Here is a 19,996-nt window from a genome sequence, read left to right on the forward strand (position 1 = left end):
TCCTCGTTTGTCCCGTTTCAGTTTTTCTCAATGCTTGCCCTGATTCACAGCACCTTGACACTGCAGCTAAAAATTACTTAAAAGCAAAAATACCAAAAACAAAACTCAAGACGCATCTTGCTAAACTTCAGTGGGGAGCATCATCTAGTGGAGCTGTCATGCGACCAGACGATGAAAAAGAGATTTGGCGGGATAAGCCTTAACCACTTCTGGTGCAGCCATGTGATGGCTGAATATCCACCCCTCTTCACTTTTGCAGTCAAAACAATTCTAAAATCAGGACAGTCTATTTGCAGCGTCTCTACCTTTGTCCAGTTTAAGTCAGAATAGAGAAACAGAGCTATCTCAGGTCATGCTCACTGCTGCACCTGTCTGCTGTCCCAGACTTCCCAGACTTTGAAACTCTCATTAACAGTAAGCCCATGCCCAACCGTCTAAATAACTGACAAATGACAGGCTAGGTGGGTCTTACTCATTTGTGCAGTTTGGACATTTATTTTATTAACTTTTCTACATGTATAACACGTGTGGTTGGGTATGGATTGGGACAACTCACAGGTTTGGTTCACAGCATTTTTATTTGCTCCTGCAGAAGACAATTTTCAACATGACTTGCCTTCTGGTACCTTTTTCTCCATGCAACACAAACATATTCATCATCATGCTTGTCCCATTACTCAGGTGGGCCTGCTACGGTACAAAATGGCGCCAAGAAAGTTTCACAGAACTTCGAAAAGAATCTCTACCGTACCTCCAACCCTACGGCATGTCAGGAGGAACAAAGGGGCGAAAAGGGCACGTAAATTAGATAAAATTCACAACCAAAACAAAGATTAAAAGGCTGCATTTTTAACTCTGTTACACATGCACTCAACATTTTTCTCAGTTTCTCAGCAATTTGCCCTGAATATAGTGAAAATATGCAGTTTTTGTGACTTTGTGTGTGATTTTATGTGTATCATAAATGTAAGAAAATGGCTTTGTTTGTTCTATAATGGGAAAATGGGGATCCAGTATGATCGCAGTGTTTTTCTACAGAAATCATTGCCTAGTTACTCAAGATGATCCACAGACCTTCTTTTGAGCAGTCACAGCAGCTCAGTTGTATCCGAGAGAAAGCAGAGGTCTTTTCAGCCATATCTCCAAAATTTGGCAACTCTTTTTTATTGGGATGAACATTAAAGAGAAAGAACTCATGTATCTAATGAGTAACAATGAAACGAATCCTACTGCTCTGAGAAATCATTGTGCCCCCCTGAGAAAAGTTTAATGCCCAGCAATGAATTTATTTCTATAGCCAGGTCTGGAGAGCAACCCTGAGCTTCTGGTGATGTAACAGTGGGTGGTCTTGTGAGTAATGACAAAAATGTAGCTCAGGTCAGAGAACTTGTTCTTCTTTCGAGCCATTCAGTAGAAACACATGCCAACTCAAAGCAAGGCTCCTTATCACAGACTACTACAGACATCCTCACACACAAACATGAAAAAATCATATTGGTCTGTAAATAATGAATATCAAATGAAAGCAATATTTTACATTCTGGCAGTCTCATGGCATTTCATGCTTGGCAGGCAAATACAAACGCACACACGCAGAGCGAGTGTCTCCATCAGGAATATCCCAGGGGGGCTGAAAGCTCTTAGACCTGTCACTGTGAAGATCTAACTATTCACCAGCTCAGGAAAGCATTACAGAGATGTTCAATCATTACTGACTCCCACAGAAAGAGTCAGTCAGTCAGAGAGTCAGAAAACTAACCATTACATGGAGACAAACAGGACGTTGTTGGTGTGAGCGGATAGTGCTAACCACTGCTGGGAGCAGAAGCTCAAAACATTTAGTGACAATGGAAATCACAACCGCATCCAGTTCCATCCACTCATGTTTTTATTGCAGAGCGACTACATTTGGTCTGAAGTCACTTACCATGGTGGTTTCAGCAATGGAGCCAAAGCTGTTGATAAAGATGTTACAGGAAACATTGACCGGGGGACCTGTGGCAGAGAAACGTGATGATCAGGTGGGTTAAAAATGTTTCATTCATTCATTCATGTTCTACATATTATCTGTTTCCGGGTGATAAAGGATCCAGGAGCCAAATGGGTGAGGGCTGAATACACAGGTTGCCAGTCTAACACATAGGGACAGAAAGAGACAGACAACCACTCCCACTCACAGTCATTCGTATTGGTAATTTAGAGTTACCAATCAACCTCTTTGGATTGTAGGAGGAAATACAGGGAAAACATTCAAATCCACACAGAAATGCCCCAGGCCCAGGAATCGAACACACAACCTTCTTGCTGTGAATTACACCATTGGGCTATGCGTTTTTACCAGCACTCAGTCGCTCCAGTGAAAGAATGTTTAATTCATAATGAAAAAACCTTTAATCCACTAATAAAAGAGCTATAACTCACAAACAAAGCAATCTTTAATTCACAATTGAAGGAACCTTTATTTCACTAATTATTTATAACAAAGGAATTTTAATCCATCAACAAATGAAACTTTAATTCAGACAAAAGAAAAATTCAGTCATTTGCATATTTCTGTACCGATTGTGCAGCAAACCATGATTTCAAAACCGAACTACATACTGAACTGTGACTTCAGTGTACAGTTAGACCCTCAGTATCCTGATACATTGTTAATAAAACTGAATACTGTAGAAGCAGCAGTGCCATTGGTGCAAAAAACATTTTAAAAAACGAATCAACTATTAATAACTGCGTTCACTTTCAATTAAATCAACAGCGGAAACTCTCAAAAACCTTTCAAAAAGTTTGTGGCATTTTTGCCTGTGATAGTTGCCCCACATGGTTTACACTGTTTCATGTTGTTATCATATATAACATTGTATCTTTCTCCCAGACATTTTGTTGTGTTTACATAAATGTGCATGTGTACATTAAAGTACTAATAGCACCATGTTCCCACGGTCAGATCAAATGTGTCACCTCCTTACAGTGAAAGTCATCAGTCGCGATTGGATCTCTTCCTAGCGTGGCACAAAAGGGAAATGCATTCTTTAACATGTCGCTGTCACACAACCATCCGCTGTCTCACACATCTGTTGACACGCACACTCTTTCTCTCACACATTTTTCACAACTGAGGGGTCATACACGTTTTTATCCCGTTGTGGGGAAATTAATCATATCTTTTACAGCTTTTATCAAAACCTTTGTTCACCAACAAACCAGCCAAACCTAGAAGACATTCAGGCCTTTCTCAAAAATCTAAATCTGCCTCAACTGACTGAAGAACAAAGAAATTTCTTGGATCCCCCGCTGACCACTGATGAACTATTAACTGCATTAGAAAATATGCCTGCAGACAAGGCTCCAGCTCTGGATGGCTTCCCTGCTGAATTTATGAAACATTTCTGGTCAGTGCTGGCGTCTTTATTCCTCAGGTCAGTGCCAGAGATCAAAAACACAGGTTGCATAAGAGCCCAACTGAATATAGCTGCAATTAAATTACTTTTAACCCATAAGAACCCAGACGCATTTCCCCTCAAAGGAAAATTATGGGGAATACACCATAGACTAAGTGGACCACATGGGGGTGGGGGTTGAGTCTTGTTGTATCGCTGTATCCAACACAACACCAGATCGGTGCTCGACTTACTTTTGTCTCGCTAAGTAATAAACAGTAATATGTACATATTATTTACTACACCAGTGTTTAATGTTTCCTTTTCTCACATATTTGGTTGAATATAATTTTTCAATGATCTCACTCATGTCTCTGAAACTTCCCTTACACTGACATTTCTTTATACAGTGTAGATGTTCAGTAAATATATATTTCTAAATACATATTTTCATTTATTTAATTGTAAGCAGGTGCACTGAAGAAATCCCTAGCTATAGATGTTCATGCCACAGCAACCAATCACTAACTAGCTAATATTAGTTATGTGCTAGTTAGTCTTTAGTGCAGTTAACATCAGCTGCCATTATTACATTGTTAGCTACCAATGTAACATACAGATCCCCTAAGCTCATCAATCTTCTGACAGTCGGACTCCGTATTTAGCTAGTTAGCTAATATTAGCATTGACAAATACTGTGGATTTCCTATTGAGCAAGTAGTGCTCTGTTGCTAATAACAGCTAGCTAGCTGTTGGTGTAAAACAGCATTTTATTCAATGTGCTTACATTAAATATACACTATTACAAACTGCTGACGTTGGATTTTGTTTAGCAGTATTTGCACCAAGCCATTTACCAAAAAAGGCAGATTTAATGTTGAAATGTGAAACTGAAATGAATAAAACTTACCTATTATTGACAGGTCTTTCTTTGAAAACGTGAAGAAATCCATGAAAGGTGTCTTATTCTGCATCTCTCATTAACTACATTTTCCACAAATCTCCAGAAATACGTATGAGCAGCAAATCTATGGTCCTAACTTTAGGGGATGCTCGTGAGCAAACATAACCAGGTTTTGTACTCTCGTGGGCCAAGTGAAAAAAATCAATAGGCATATCAAGAGAGGCTTCCAAGCAAGAATAAATAAAATTGGATGTGGAGCCCACCATTTTGGGAACCATCACTGTTGGTACGCTCCTTTGCCTTTGGGCCAACAAAGTGGCAAATATAAGTGCGCGCACACACACACACACACGGACTCACCTTTGAAGTTGGGTCGTATCCTGGCATCATATCCAGACGTCCTCCCCATTAGTTTGTCCAGGAAGTCAGATGGAGACATGGGGGCCTGTCGGGCCCTGGCAGGACTGTCCACCTCTTTACACTGACCCATGCTGTCACAGAGACACAACAGATCACACAGTGAGGGAGGAGAGGGGGCTCTGACATCTGTCAGCCTGTAGCTCTACCTTCTCACCTAATCTGAACTGAACCTGGACGTGAACTCTGCAACGTGAGCCTAATAATGTGAGTGTAACCTCTGACCCTGGAGTGCCATCTTTGCCAGTAGTTGCTGCTAAAACTTTCATGGTAAGATTAAATAAAACATTATGTTTATTAGTCTCTGCGACCCAACTGCGGATAAGCGGATGAAGATGGGTGGATGGATATTTATTAGTGCTTCACCACCAGCACCATGTCTCCTGCCCGTCAAACTGGGTCCAAGAGTGGCGCTCAAATATTCAGAGGAACTGACATGTCTGGGCTGTGATGAAGTTTATTGCATCATCAGCAACAATCCCCAGATCACCACAGAACTACCTTCTCATGACTTCCAAAGGGGGAAGTCATGAGAATGTCTGCCTCTAAACGGTTCAACTTACAGTCCCACTCCAGAGTGGTCAGCTCAGAGCATTTTAACTCAGCTGCTAAGCTGCTTAAACTGCACACACGCACACACCCTGTACTCTGTTCATCCTCTCCTATTGTTCTTCCATGTTTTAAGAGAGCAGAGATGTAGCGTAACATCCACAGCTCATCAATAATGGATGAGCGTTTAATCTGGAACCACCACGTCTGTGCCTATAAAGGAGCGGTCTACTGAGCTTTAATCTGCTGCAACTGCCGCCACTGCAATGGCTTCTGCTGTGGCAACTGCATCTGCTGCTGCAACTGCTGCTGTTGCATTAGTTGCATGAATGCCAGGGACAGGACTCTGGTGTCTGAGGTCAATCAAATCAAATTTATTTATATAGTACCAAATCATAACAAAATTACATCAAGGCACAAACTTGACTCAAGAGCAAGAACTTGGCAGCAGGTGCAAGGAAAAACTTCCTTTAAGGAAGGCAGAACGAGGCTCAAGGGAGGGCACCCATCTGGAACCTTCCAGATGGGTCCATGAAGCCTAATGGATCATATATGGAGACGACTGTAGAGAGCCCATGTCTTCGTCTAAGTGGGTTGGTGGTCACCTGGACAATGAACTTGAATGAGTTGGAAGTGATGTGCCACTCTATGCTGAGCGCTCTTTCCGATATGAGGCAAGCTGAAAACAATTTTTTGATCTTTATCTGTGACATGTTCTTCTTCTGGGATGGAGGCCATCACCCTCTCCTTATTGGAAACAAAACTTATGGAACCTTAACTTGTCCAGGGAGCAAAGTTTCCTCGATTGCTTGATAAGCTAGATGGCTTCCTGCTCAGAGTTGATACTTGTTAGTCGATCGTCTACGCAGAAGTTTCTCTGTATCAAGCGTATGGTGGCTTCATTGAATTGACCTTGCCTTTGTGCCACCAGATGTGTGAGGCACAGCCAGGAGACGAAGCAGTTCAAAACATCCTGTAAAATAAGGGTGTGGTTTCCACATTGCCGCCCTCCCACCATAGGACATGTAAGTAATCCTGGGCTTCTTGTTTCACATGAAACTGTTGAAAGATTCTTTCAATGTCACAAGTCATTGTGATAAAGCGTTTTTCGGAATCTCACAGGACTCCCACCAACGTGTTTGTCCGGTCAGGCCCGGTACGCCACTGTACTTCCCTATGAAAAGGGAGATATACATAACTACCTACAGGAGAGTTGGATGGCTGACCCCTGAGCCCTGACCTTGAGCAACACCCCCAAAAATTCACTGTAATGTGGCCCATTTCAGGATGAAAGTTTCATGCTTCATGGTACCATAAACACCCATGGCTCGAATACTCGCAGAGCCAACACTGCAATGCCTGCAGGCATTTTGGCCTCCCAAACACAGAGTCAGCGTTTACTTGAGTGTTGGAGTACAAGAACTGGAAAAAAAGCTACGTAGAAAGATGGAGGATTGCCTTTACATGTAAAAGGAGAGGCTCACATAAATTCAATGATGGCCTGGAAGGAGTTTGAGTGAGGAGAAAAAGAAAATGCATCTTAGTGTTAGTACCCTAACCAAAGAACTCAGTAAGCAGATACAGGAAAGTTGTACCTAAATCGAAACTGTAGCTGAAGTCTTGCTTTTAACTGCAACCCAAAATATGTCACAAAGGGGTCACAGGGAAACAAGCGATGCAGACAACAGGGGAAATTTCTGGGCTATGTTGGAAGTAATTGGTAACCATGACTCAGTTGTAAAAAAGAAACTGACAGTGCCTTGCAATGCAAAATACACCAGCAATCAAATGGAGAATGAGATTTTGGATACATTAGCATTTCTTCCATTAGGTCCATGAGGTCAAGGAAAGTGGTGTTGTTTTGCTGTAATGGCAGATGAAGCTAAAGACATAAAAAATGAGGAACAGGGGCATCATTTATAAATCTGTGCATAGGATCGTTAATAAAAGTGTACATATGCCCAAAATCCATGGGTAAGATTTTTCTTGGAGGTACACACGTTCTCCCGTCAAGCTTGTTTTTTATAGATCACAACCTTTGCATGGAAAGTGATGTACGCCAGTTTCTGGTTATTGTTGACAGAATCAAAACAGCCCCACAAGCTCATGGCTTTTTTGCAGAGAATATATGCATTTACGTCTGGCTCTTATTTTCACACCAAGTGGCTTAACACACAGAAAGAAATGTATGCTGGGGCACCCAGAGAGCTTCAACGGTTAAGCGACACAAGGTGGGTTTGCCGACATACGGCTTGTCGTACTATACTTGAAAGACTACCTGCCCTTACACGTGCCCTTGAGGAAGTTGCAGCAGAAAATCATGGAGATAGGAGCGCAATGCAAAGGGCCTGCTCGCTCAAACTGACCTGCAGTTCATTGGCCTTTTGGTGACATGCACCAAGGTGAATCCTAATAGAGTAGTCTCTATTATCATTCCCTTCTATTTATGAATGTAACATAGACGACCTCAGACATGAGGTGCACCAAATGAAAAGAGTCCTACAGATTAAAGTCGAGCTCAGGAAAATGATTGAACCTCTTAAAGAGGTATTGCATGAGCTCTTCCGATTGTGTAAAATCGTCATTGCAATACCTGTAAGCATTTCTTCTGTGAACGCAGCTTTTCCAAACTGAAGCTGGTAAAGACATACATTCCACCATTGATGATGACAGACTGAGCAATCTGGGTATTTTGAGTGTGGAGTCCAGGTGAGCAAAGTCCCTGGACATGGAAGACTTTGTAAATCGCTTTAGTGCAAACCACAACAATCGCAAAATACAGCTGTTGTGAGATGAATGATGAGATATTTTATCTGTCAGAGAGAATCCCTCCATTCATGTGTAGTTTTAAGAGAGTTGTACTTAAAGGTTTCATATTTTCTGCCTAAGTATTTAACCTTTGTATGCACTTTGTAATCTAATTTGTATCTGACTTGATTTGACTTTTCTTTCTCTATTGCAACGGTTCTCAAAGTATGGTATGTGCGGTTTAGGTGCCCTAAATACCCCTATATTTTATAGTGAGACATTGCCACCCCAAAATGATCACATAATCATCCTGGCAACCCCACAGAAATTTTTCTGGCTCTGCCACTGCCAATAAAGCACAACGAGGGGTGGAAGATGACTGCCTGACACTCCTGGACACTGTCACTAAAAACATGGACCACTCTCACTCATGCTCCAGAACCAAGAGTTTGGACTAGACCTGCTCTATATTTAGACTGCCTTGGCGTAACTCTGATATGATTTGGTTCTATTTCAATAATTTTTTTTTATTTCAAGTCAGAGTTGACCAAGACAGGACCAAACCAGAACCAAATCAGGACCAAACCAGAACCAAATCAGAATAACACCAGAACCACACAGGCCAAACAGGGGACACACCAGGACCACACCAGTATCACTAATGTTTCACTGTGACCTCTGACCTCAGAGTGACTCAGATCTCCTCCTCTCTGACGGTAACAAACTGATCTTGTTCTATGGGCCTGATATTGGTCTGCAGCTCCTGTAGCGGTTCAGACTAATTAGCTGCTGAATTAACACAAAAATCTGAAACACTACATTGCCCAGGCAGCCCTGGGGTATTTTTGGCATTGCAGCCTAGGACAACTCAGTGCTGTGACAGTGATGGGGTCAACTACTTCCTTTAGCCAAATGTCCATTAACTGCCTGCCCCCAAACATACACAGCCAGGCAGAGCAGCACTTAACTGTGGTTTCAATTCTCTGAATCGGTGAATCAGTGAATAAACAAAACAAAACACACAAAGTTCATGTCAGAGAGTGCATTTGTGTTTGTCAATGTGTGTGTCACTGCCTCACTGGTTTTGCTGCATTTGTTCCTGCTGAAGAATGATTTTAGGGGAGGGATCAGGGTATGGGAGGAGTCCAGCGAAAGGAGGACTCTGAAGGAGGTCAGTTTCAGACATAAGGGAGGAGCCAACATGGGGTAGAGAGGCATCAATGTCAGGAGAGGAGTTGGAAGAAGGACAGGAGTTACACCTGGGTGCTCCTCATTCTGAGATCAGAAAAATACAGGATTGATCCAAGAGACTCTGGCTGTACAAGCAGCTGAAAGCTAGGCCTCCGTATGAAATGATCTGATTGGCTGTGACATCACCCACTGGGGCCAACAGGAGTATCCAATGTAGAGACATGACTCTCCCTGTGGCATGAACATGGTTCAACTACACACGTCCAACAACAGCAACACATGACTAAATACAGCTTTGTTAGAAGACTGTAACCTCCTGACGCATGGAGGCAATACACACACACACACACACACACACACACACACACAGACAAGAGTGTGGTATGATGATGTCAGTGGTTATATAAACTTCACTGAACATCTGCTGGCAAACAGCTGCAGACTATAATGTAGATGGAGCTGCTACGCTCTGAGACCGAAGACCAAGTCTGGTCCAGCTCGGTGAGCCAGATCATGGGCCTGTTTGAATCTGTCCCTTAGCCTTTAAGAAGATTTAATGATCTGAGCTTCATTCTGGAGCTTCTGTCAAAGACTGAAGACATGCATGACTTCCTGCAGGACGCTGTGCCATGAAAAAAAAAAAGGAATAAGGAGGAGACGACTTGCCCCACTCCACTTCCTGGAGTCAACCTCAATTCACAACCACAAACCTGGGGCGGGTGGTCATCATCTGACTGTCAGAGAGTAGCCTTCACACCTGGTCCTGATCCTGATCCTGATCCTGATCCCTCATCCCAATTCTGCATTCCTTGACCTGACTCTGGTCCAGATCATTCACTTTTTGTTTACAGTGGATGTTTTAATCCACCAGTCACACATCAGGTTATTAACTTTATTATTACCATCATCTTCTCCGCCCACCAGCACCACCACCACCACCACCATCATCATCTTTAACCCTTTACATTCCACAGCTAGTTGTTTCTCCTTAAAATTAAGAGTTTATTCATGTTATTGTGGTTAACATAGTTTTTGTCTAAAAAATTATTTAATGTTAGTCCTTGTTTTGTAAGCTTCTCTCTCCTTTTACAGTGAAAATAGTCAAAAACAATTAGCTGAATACATGGAGACTTTTTTAAAAAGGTGTGAATGTGTAAACTACAGTCGGACCTGAACAACAACAGGATAAAGATGTTGTGTTAGTTCAAGTAATATTACATATTTTTCTTTCCTCAACAAATTAAATGGAACTACTGTGATAGTTAAGAATATTCAGTCACCTCATCATTGCCCACACCACTGCAATTTGAATGGATATTCTGCTTAAGAAGAAATAATAATAATAATCTGTCACGTGTTCCCAACAATTCCTCATATTGTAAACATCATCACGTGTCCAGCACCTGTGGCTGCTGACCCATGATGCACCTGTGCAGCTGAGGAGGAGATGGTAGCCTGAAAACCGCCCTTACCTGAGTAACAGCACAAGTTTCCAAGCAAGGAAAAAGGCCGTCACAGAGAGCCTCCTCATCAGCATCATCCTCTCCGTCATCTCTCTCCAGGAGCTCGCAAACCTGCGCTACTTTTTCCAACTCTGAGGCGCAACACAGCGTCGGTGCTCCGGCTGCGGTCACGCGGTCACACGCATCCTTGACCCTCCGGAGTCAGGCAGTCCCGCTAATCCGAAAGACCAGGACCAGGACCGGGACCGGGGACCGGGACCCGCCGCAGCGGGGGCATTGTCGGTGAATCGGTGAGTGCGGCCGCCGGAGTCAGCTCGGCTGGGTCTGCCCTGCCCCCGCCGACACGACTGACAGCCGGCTCAGCCAATCAGCTGTAGCGCCCTGCTGTCCTCCAGCTGAGTTACATTTCAGCTGAAAAGTTCAGTGAGCTGGGTCTCCCTCCATGCATAATTACCCATCCTGCTCGTGTTGAGCTCTCGCTCCATCTGTTTCGTGCTCTCCTTGTCATTCTGCTCCGTTGGGCAGTATCACAGGGGCCCATGTGGCTGCTGTTCCTGCCTGTGGACAAGCCGAGGTCGATGACAGTCTGCCACATGTGGCCAAAGTGGAGGTGGTAAAAGGCGAGAGGCTGTGTTTGAACCGGCAACATCTGGACCCGAACCAGGAACCGAGAGCTGCAGTTCCCCTGACTTTATAGTCATTTGAGGAGGCAGTGAGAGAGTGTGGCCTCTGTCCGGGGTCTCTCACACTGAGCACCTGCCGCCATCTTGTGGCTCTCACATGTAAAGAACATAGTGATGCTCTTTCTGGGACCTGGTCTGGATCCTCACTGTAAAACTGAGGGAACCAACAGGATCACAGACAGACTGAGGATCAGCTCTTGTTTACTTCGCTGGGGGTTGAGGTTGAGGGTCCGGTCTAGTTTCTAGTCTGTACAAAACATATATTATATGGTCACAATAAACACACTGAAACTCCAGGAGGTCTGGGGGTGGAGATATATAAATCATATTTAATATTGCACCTGTATGTGAACTGGGATCTAAATGAAAAATACAGATGGAGGTTGCGGATCTACCAATTTTAGTGGTCAACATCACCCCTGTAATAAGAAGGTCACGGGTTTGATTCCCGGTGGGGGCACCTGAACATGTCTAGGTGAATTGGTGACTAGTAATGACTAGGCCCCCGCCATGGGGGAAAAAAAATATATAGTGGAACCGGAGTAATTCTGAAAAAGCCCTAGGAGCAGCGCTGGATCTCTTATTCCAGATGATTGAACTAAACTAGCAGAGCAAGGAGGTTCAGTTGGCTCGGTATTGATAGTTTCCTTTGGTGCGGACATCAGGAGGACTTTGTTTTTCTCCAACAATGACTGTCCCAAATAATGGCAGCAGAATGTCTCACCTGTCAGGGGGAGGAACCCTGGTTGATCATTCTGATCAGCTTCCTGCAGTCCAGTTGATTCTGCAGCAGCGCGATAATGGTCAGTGAACCCTACAGCCCCAAAGGATGTTCATACTGTCTAACTCAGTATCTGACCTGTTGGACTGCTCTTCTTCAGGTAGTTAAGAACTGTACTGTGTTTACCTGCTCGCTGGAATAATCTGTCTTCAGTGAGTGGAAGCATGAGCATTGTCCTCCTTACAAATTTTCCTGTTGATCTGTCACATCTTTGAGCTGTGCCCCAGTACTTCCCCTGGCCCTGTTCCTCATCTTGTCCACTGGGCCTTTGGGTCCCTATCACTAAACCTCCAATAACACTGAGTCCAGTTACGAACTGGAAAACTACAGGAAAAGCCAGTGAGAGATGGACATACAGCGGGTTTGAGGTGGAGATCTGACTGTGTCCAGAGTAACTACAGTGATATTTCAGAAACACAGAAGAGCGGCATCCAGATGTGGCTTCAGATGTTGTTACTGTTCCCTCCAGTGTGAACAGGTTGATCACAACAAGGTTAAATCCTCTGGTTCCTTTTTCCTCAAAGTCCCCTCCTGGGTCAGATGGGAAGTGTTTCACGTCATCTTGTAGATTTAGTCTTGACCTCCGCCCCTCATGACTCATCTAACTGTTTGTGCCTCAGGTAGGGATCGTATTTCAGTGGGATCTCTGTGGGCATGTCTCAACGCACTAGAGGAGGGAGGGAAAGAAAAATCAAATACGCAGAGTTTGATAATCTCCTGGTCTAGCAGGGAGGTGGATTTCGTCCTGGAACAGCACTGAGGTCAATTTTGTCCAGGACCTGCACTTAGGTGGATTTTATCTTGGACCAGCACTGAGGTAGATTGTATATTGGACCAGCGCTGAGGTGGATTTTTGTACTGAACAAGTAGGGAGATGGATTCCCAGATGGACTCTTGCTCAAAAGCAGGGGAGGTTTACCTCCAGCCACACAAACCTGGCAAAGTGAGTACACAGTGTCAAAGTTCTTAAATTCAGGGGAAGATTTGAACCAGACGGTAAAAGCAGCTGAGAAAAGAGACGCTGTCAGGGTCACATGATAGTGTTGGAAACTTAACAAGTCTGCATGTTGAAACACAGCCTGTTCACCACCACATTCCTGCGCACACTGACAGACAACAATGCTACTGCAAGAGAACACCTACTGCCTGGGTCAGAGCTAAACCTTAGCAGGCAGGTAACAGTCATCTAACATGCAGTCAAGTAACAGGAGGACAGTAAGCTAACAGTTAGCTAAGAGTCAGCCACGTTGGCTAACATGAAGCTAAAAGTCAGGTAAAGGTAAGCTGACAGTCAGTCAGGTGTGTCAGGACACTGAGGAGACCAGGGATTAGATGGTGGCACCTGAACTGAGCTTGGATTGAACCTGCTGTAATGTGAGACACACACAGACGTGTGTAGGATGTTATTCTCATATGTGTGTTCATACTGTCAAACTCAGTATCCGACGTCTTTCCTGAGCTGTTGTTATGAGTTTCTTTGTCCTCCTCCAGAAATGGAAACAAGTGTGGCTGTGTCTGTCCCCCCCCAGCAACAGTGCCGTGGGACGACTGGAGATCCAGGATGTGGGAGGTACAGTACTGTGTGTGATCTGTTGTCTGATCTTGTGTCAGATCCAGTCTACGATCCAGTGTCTGATCTAGCACCAGATCATGCGGTGATCATAGATTTAAAGAAGCAGTTCATGCCTCTGATGCAGATTCTGTTGCCACAGAAACAAGGTGTTTTCAGGGCAAAACATAAAGTTCACACGAACAGGATGATCAGTGTTTGTTCAATGAGTGAACAGTTTATTACCAGAGCAGTGACTCATGTGATATCTAGGACCGGGTAAAGAGGGACACACTTAAAGGAGCCTTTGAACTAGGATAGTCTGGTCTCTGTGAATCAATCAATCAATCAATCAATCAATCAATCAATGATGATGATGGTCAGCAAAATGTCAATGTAAAAAAATATATATTTTAATTTAGTTTTATATGAAAGTGTGTGTGTGACTGAATGAACACCTGGATGAGACCTGATCAGATGCTTCTCATCCTTCATCCCTCCTCCCCTTCTGATGATGCTCCCCCGCCCCCGAAGCTGTGTTCTCAGGGTTACACGTCTCCGACTGCATGTGTGTGTCTGGGGGGAGTGACCTATGAAGCTGGAAAGCCAGTCTCTCTGCGTGTGTGCGTGTGTGTGTTTATGTTTGTGTCTCTGTCTGTCATGTACCCTCAAGCAGGTGGGCGGGAACATGGCACTGGGGTCAGAAGACACCACCAGCCTCTGGGGGACAGGAAGATGAAGGTGGTCCCTCTCTCAGAGCTCATCAGCATTCTCAGACTCCCCCCAAACGCTGAGGCCTGTCCTATGGTGAGCTGGTCTGGTCTGGACTGGTCCTGATAAGCTGTGTATGTTTGAAGCTGCGCCGTTTCTAAAGCGCACGCTGTGTCCTGTGCTGCAGGACAACATGGCAGCCTTCTGTGTGGAGACTCGTGACAGGACCATGGTGTTCGCTGCGCTTAAGGATGACTGCATGGACTGGGTGGAGAAACTGTGTCGCAGCACGTTTCAGGTGAGAGGGAAAGGGAGACTCACCTGTTGCAACAGGCACAGCTTGCATCCAGAGCCTGGTGCTGATGTAATGACAGCTATGCTCTCCTGTGTCAGAGAGGAGGCAGCTCAGGATCCAGTGAGCTCCACATGGAGGAGAACCAGATCTATGCCTCTGCAGAACAAGGTAGTCCTTCAGGTGACTCCTGTCTGTCCATATCTTATATTATAGGTTCATACAGTCAGGTCCATAAATGCACTGAAACTATTTTTAGCCGCTCTGAACACCATCACAATGGATTTGAAATGAAACAATCAAGATGTGCTTTAAGTGCAGACTTTCAGCTTTAATTTGAGTGTATTTACATCCAAATCAAGTGAATGGTGCAGGAATTATAACACTTTTTTAGGGAAGCAAAAGTAATGGATAGTTTGCTGCTCAGCCGTTCTATGGCAAGGCATTTGTTATTCATTTCATACACATTGCAGTGGTGTACAGAGAGGAAATTCTCTCAGTCAACCAATCGGAGGAGAGGAACTGATTGGCTGACTGATCAACCTTCTAACTTTACACCGTAGGGGCTTTAAAATGTTTACATTGTATGTCAGTGTCATGGCACCTGCATCTGAGCCGTTATTGATCATCTAAGATGATGCTGAGTCTCTCTCCTTGTGTTCAGCCTCTGAGTTCTGGGTGGTGGTTCAGAGGACTGAGGCAGCCGTCCGTTGCGGCCTACAGGGCTCATACTGGCTGCAGGTGGGACGAGAGGCACTACTGCTGAGAGAGTCACAAAAAAAGAGCAATGTTAAAGAATGGCCGTATGAGCTGTTGCGCCGTTATGGGAGAGATCAGGTAAGTTTCCCCTGGCTTTAACTGCTTGCACTTAGGTGTTGTGGTCACAGGAGAGCTGTGCTGGTCACATGATCCTGTCTGTTTCCTAATCAGGTGACTTTAACCATTGAAGCAGGAAGACGCTGTGACTCTGGTCCTGGAACGTTCACCTTTGAGACAGAGCAAGCTGAGAAAATATTCTCCCTGATACAGAGCACCATCAAGCGGAAGACATTCAAAGGCTCTCCAAGTAACCATGAGCAGGTGGCAAAGAAAATTAAGGGAGCAAGTCCCTGTTCTCACTCTCCAGTACTCAAGTTGCCTGATGCGGTCGGAGTAGCTGATTTTCTGGGTGGCGGCTTGAGGATGGAGGACAGGAAGTCTCCCATTCTTTTCGAAAAGCGGAGCGTTCACTCACAGCCACCTCCCATCACCCTTATGCCCCTCCCTCTGGTCCCTGAACTGGACAGCCCCTCTGGAGGCTGTCACAGCAACCAATCAGACATTGTCTACGCTAACCCAGCTGACTGCATCCAGTCTGCACCAAAGCTCTCCACAGCTCAGTACATAGATCCTGCAAGCGTGCTTCCTCTGAAACCACCCGTCCCTCTTCAGCCTGGCCCTAACACCCAACGCCCAGACTCAGTGTACTCAGAGGTATATGACAAGCTCAGTCCACGCAGTGCCACACGTGCCCCCATTCAGACCACGCAAGACGAGCCAATCTACACTGAGCCGGAGAGCCAGGACCAAAAGGAGACCCCCAGAAGTGACAGGAAGCTCGACCCCTTCGCACACCTGTATGCTCAGGTCTCTAAGCCAGGTTCATCACCTGGTCGCTCCAAATCTCCAAACTCCACCCCATCCTGCCCCACACCCCCAAGTTCTGTTGGTGGAAACACAACCCCGGTGGACTCAGGCCAATGTCCTGATGATGTCATCTATGAAAACTTGGGCATCATATAGATTGGAAATGAAAATGATCTCCCCCCCTCCACCCACACACACCCCACAACCCCCTACCACATTGATACACTTCCCAGTGTCAAAGATGGATGAATGCTAATGTTGGCTAGCTTGGGTTTAAAGCCTTAAGTTATACTTTAGGATTAGGGGTATTTTTGCTAATTAAAGCGAGCTAGCCATGTCCTTTCATTAGTATTGTTGTCTTGTCATTTCATTACTGATGCTAGCTGGTTTCTTTAACCTTAAGTTACATTTTAACTAACTAGTGCCAGCTAATAGATCCATTGTCATATCCATTGTTAGGTTGTTTCATTCCCAATTCATGTCATATCTGAACTAATGCTGGAGAACCCAGGAGTTCAGTGATGAGCAGAGAGACAGCCAATGATCAGTCGTCGTTTAGTATTGATGACAATACAGAGTTAATTATTTCATGTTAAAAGAATTAATATGTCTGTGGTTGTTCAGCGTTTGTGTGTCTGTACTGTGTGTAACCCTGACCTTCTATGTCTGTGTGTGTGTCAGATATTTCACATTCAGCATGGGAAGAAAATAAAAAATAACAATAAAAACTGTTTTTGTCTTTTTAATTTTGTGTGTGTGTGTGTGTGTGTGTGTGAGTATGAGTGTTTACTTAGTTGTTTTAATTGGGTGTTTCTGTGTTTACTTGTTTGTGCCTTTATCACACTGTGGGGACAATGACATGTAACTACAAGGGGTCACAAATCTCTGTGGTGGGCCAGTATCCTGCTCTCTATGAAATATGAAGTATGAAAAAGGCATACTTCAATGATTTTCTTGAGGACAATAAAATTAACTTAGCATATACATGGAAAATAATAAATAACCTCCAAAACGGAGCTGATGCAACCAGAAATCCCAACTGCTTTCTGACCTCATGTCTGCTCTGACCCTGGGATTCAGGATCAGCAGCTGAAATTGACTGCTTACTTGATGAGACTTTTTGCAAAAGCCACTAATGGAAGTTAGTGACTTCTTCCCTGACACAGAATATTTAATGTTCTGCAAAAGCTTTAAAAACTCCCAGGTAGACAACGGTTTGCCAACCAAAAAACATTCAGACTTAAAAAAATACTGACCCGACTAAGTAAAAGCAAGCAGGGGCAAATGTCTTAAAAAAAAACAAAAACAAGCAAGCAGCCAATGAGTGTAGCTCTACAGGTGATCTGGTCTTGGAGGGAGTTCACTGTGCTGGTTTTGTTCTTTTCTTTATGTCCTATACCGATAAAATCAAAATAGCATCACTAAAAATCAGTGGTGGGAGGGATAAGGTAAAGTGAGCCATGATAACAGAACTCAGCAAGGCTAAGAGTATAGATATACTTTTCTTCCAAGACACTCATAGTACCAGGGATAATGAGGCAGAGTGGAGGATGGAACTTACCTCAGTGTAGGTAGCCGTCCATGTAGTAGATCCGACAACCTTTGAGGTAGAGAAGGGTAGAATCCTGATAGTGCAGGCTACCATCAAGGAGACCCCATTCATTTTCATAAATGATTATGCCAGCAATAACAGCGCTGAGAGGCTGAGACTGTGTGTCAAACTCAAAGATAAAATGAAACAGCTCTGTGTTTATGGTTGGGAGAGAATGAAACTGCACCACTCAGCCTACAGCGGACAGCAACACAGCCAAGCCTCAGCCCTCGTCATCCTCCTCTCTGTCCGGGCTGGCTGCGGAGTGTGACCTCGCTGATGTGTGGATGAGGTTTCACCCTGCGCTCAAACAGTACACGTGGGTGAGGGTCAATGATGGAGAGGTAATGGCAGCCAGAATAGACAGAATCTACATCAACCAAACTCACAACAATAGACTAGCCGGAGCAAAGATCACTCCTGTAGGTTTCTCAGATCATCAGCTGGTGTCTGTAGACCTCTTCCTGACCCAACCTTCTCAGCACTGCCCCTTAGAGCTGAAGATCTTTGAAAATAAAAAATACATTTTGTTTTAATTTTATTGTCTCCGTTGGTATACATTTGCCATGTGATGTTGGGCTTTGTTATTGTTGTTGTTTTAATTCTTTGGAAAGTACATTGTTTTCATCTGTGAAATATTCTTTACTTACATAGTATACATCTAATGTGCAAAAAACCAACGGCAGCACAGAAAACAACGAAGTACAGACTGAAACTGCACTCTGTAACGCATGGCTCCAGTGTGAACACAAGCTAGTTTAGTATTAGCATTACCATTAGCATTAGGGCAACAGAGAGAGAGAGAGAGAGAGAGACGGAGCAGAAGAATTTTCTTTACTTTTAATGGTTAAATTATGACCATTGATGCAAAAACCATGCCACAAACAACAATTAGTCTTTTTTTTTTTTTTTTTACTTTAAATTTCATTCACTTTCATCTTGATAATTCAGGTTATAACCAAACTGCAAGACTATACACAGGCCCACAGGAAGGGGAGTTGGAGCTGGAGGAGGGAGCATGGGAGGGTGGGTGGGGGGTGGAGGGTTGGGACGGATGGGGAGGCAAGGGACAGACAGAGTCACAATGGTCAATAAGTGCACAAAGTATTTTCTTTAGTCAGAGGTTAAAAACACAGACGTTCATCGTCAGGCAATGAAATGATAGAATACTGTAAAAATACTATGAGCAGCCAAGGCCCCCCCCACCCCCGCTCCCACACCCCTCCCCTACCCCTACAGGACACCATGCTGGAGGAGGACCACCCCATAAACCCTCATGGTTAAAATCTGCTGCATTTAAACAACAAGGAGGAATGTTTAAATGTGCTGTCAGCATGACATCATTGTAAGGTTTTGTTGCTAGGCAACATCTATTGGTCGTCATGATGCCCAGAAACGTGAAAGGAGAAGTGAAAAATTATAAAGTAGAAAACCCCTGCTCAGGAGGTGAGGTGCAACAGGAGAGCTGAGTTTGATTCCTGTGTGACCGCAGCAAATTGTGTGACTGTTTGTTGTAATAACCATGATAACTGAGATTGTCTGATGGTGATGAAGAACTTAAATTGATCCAAATCACTAACCAGTTAAGAGAGTATCTGTGGAGGTTTGAGGTCTGAGGTTAGAGGCTCCTGGCTCCTGCTGTCCTGAAGAAGTTTTTGTGTGTTGTTGAAACCTTGAAATCAGCCAATAAAGTCACGCTGTGGAGACACATGACCTCTGATGTCATCATGTGTGTAACTGCAGCTTCGGTGAGAAGCAGAGTCTCAGCAGGAATGACCTGCCTCCTCCAGACTCCACCACCAATAGGAAAGCGGATCCCTGGCCGCTCACCTTGATGGTTTCACATATATGTATATCTGTGCAGAGTTGATGTGGCAGCGCCTCGCACTGGACCACAACAAGAGAACAACACTCTCAGTCACATAACAGCAAAACAGTGTCGGTGACACAAGCTTTTTGGAAATAAAGAGCAAAGAATCACGGCTCAGAGGGATGTGTGTCTGTGTGCGTGTGTGTGTCTGTTGCAGTTTCATTGTGTCACCACCTCCTCCAGCTCATCTCACCTTGAAATCTCTTCTTCTCTGTTCACACTCAGCTCAACACGATTACGC

The 19,996-nt window shown here is 44.3% G+C and overlaps 2 protein-coding genes across 8 annotated transcripts in view; one reads left to right on the top strand and one right to left on the bottom strand.

Moving 5' to 3' along the window:
- The window catches only part of glra3 (glycine receptor, alpha 3), a 28,505-nt gene extending 17,531 nt beyond the window's left edge, over window positions 1-10,974 (bottom strand). For all 3 annotated transcript variants that reach the window (XM_029505583.1, XM_029505565.1, XM_029505574.1), the window contains exons 1-3: window positions 10,662-10,974; window positions 4,645-4,775; window positions 1,928-1,995 (exon numbers count right to left, since the gene is read on the bottom strand). In XM_029505583.1, the coding sequence (XP_029361443.1) occupies window positions 1,928-1,995; window positions 4,645-4,775; window positions 10,662-10,741 (279 nt within the window). In that variant the 5' untranslated portion in view covers window positions 10,742-10,974. The remainder of the gene's footprint in view (window positions 1-1,927; window positions 1,996-4,644; window positions 4,776-10,661) is intronic.
- Window positions 10,975-12,788: 1,814 nt separating this feature from the next.
- LOC115045217 (docking protein 1-like) lies at window positions 12,789-17,015 on the top strand. 5 transcript variants are annotated; one of them, XM_029504813.1, is made up of 7 exons: window positions 12,789-13,059; window positions 13,608-13,686; window positions 14,339-14,472; window positions 14,564-14,674; window positions 14,770-14,851; window positions 15,333-15,505; window positions 15,599-17,015. In XM_029504813.1, the coding sequence occupies exons 1-7, from the start codon at window positions 12,991-12,993 to the stop codon at window positions 16,448-16,450; spliced, it is 1,500 nt and encodes a 499-aa protein (XP_029360673.1). In that variant the 5' UTR covers window positions 12,789-12,990; the 3' UTR covers window positions 16,451-17,015. The 5 variants fall into 5 exon arrangements, with proteins under 5 accessions (XP_029360673.1, XP_029360681.1, XP_029360689.1 ...); XM_029504821.1 differs by having other exon boundaries at window positions 14,342-14,472; XM_029504829.1 differs by having other exon boundaries at window positions 12,790-13,059; window positions 14,770-14,839.
- Window positions 17,016-19,996: the final 2,981 nt, after the last annotated feature.

Source organism: Echeneis naucrates, chromosome 1, assembly GCF_900963305.1.
Source record: "Echeneis naucrates chromosome 1, fEcheNa1.1, whole genome shotgun sequence".
In the NCBI taxonomy this organism is placed as follows: domain Eukaryota; kingdom Metazoa; phylum Chordata; class Actinopteri; order Carangiformes; family Echeneidae; genus Echeneis; species Echeneis naucrates.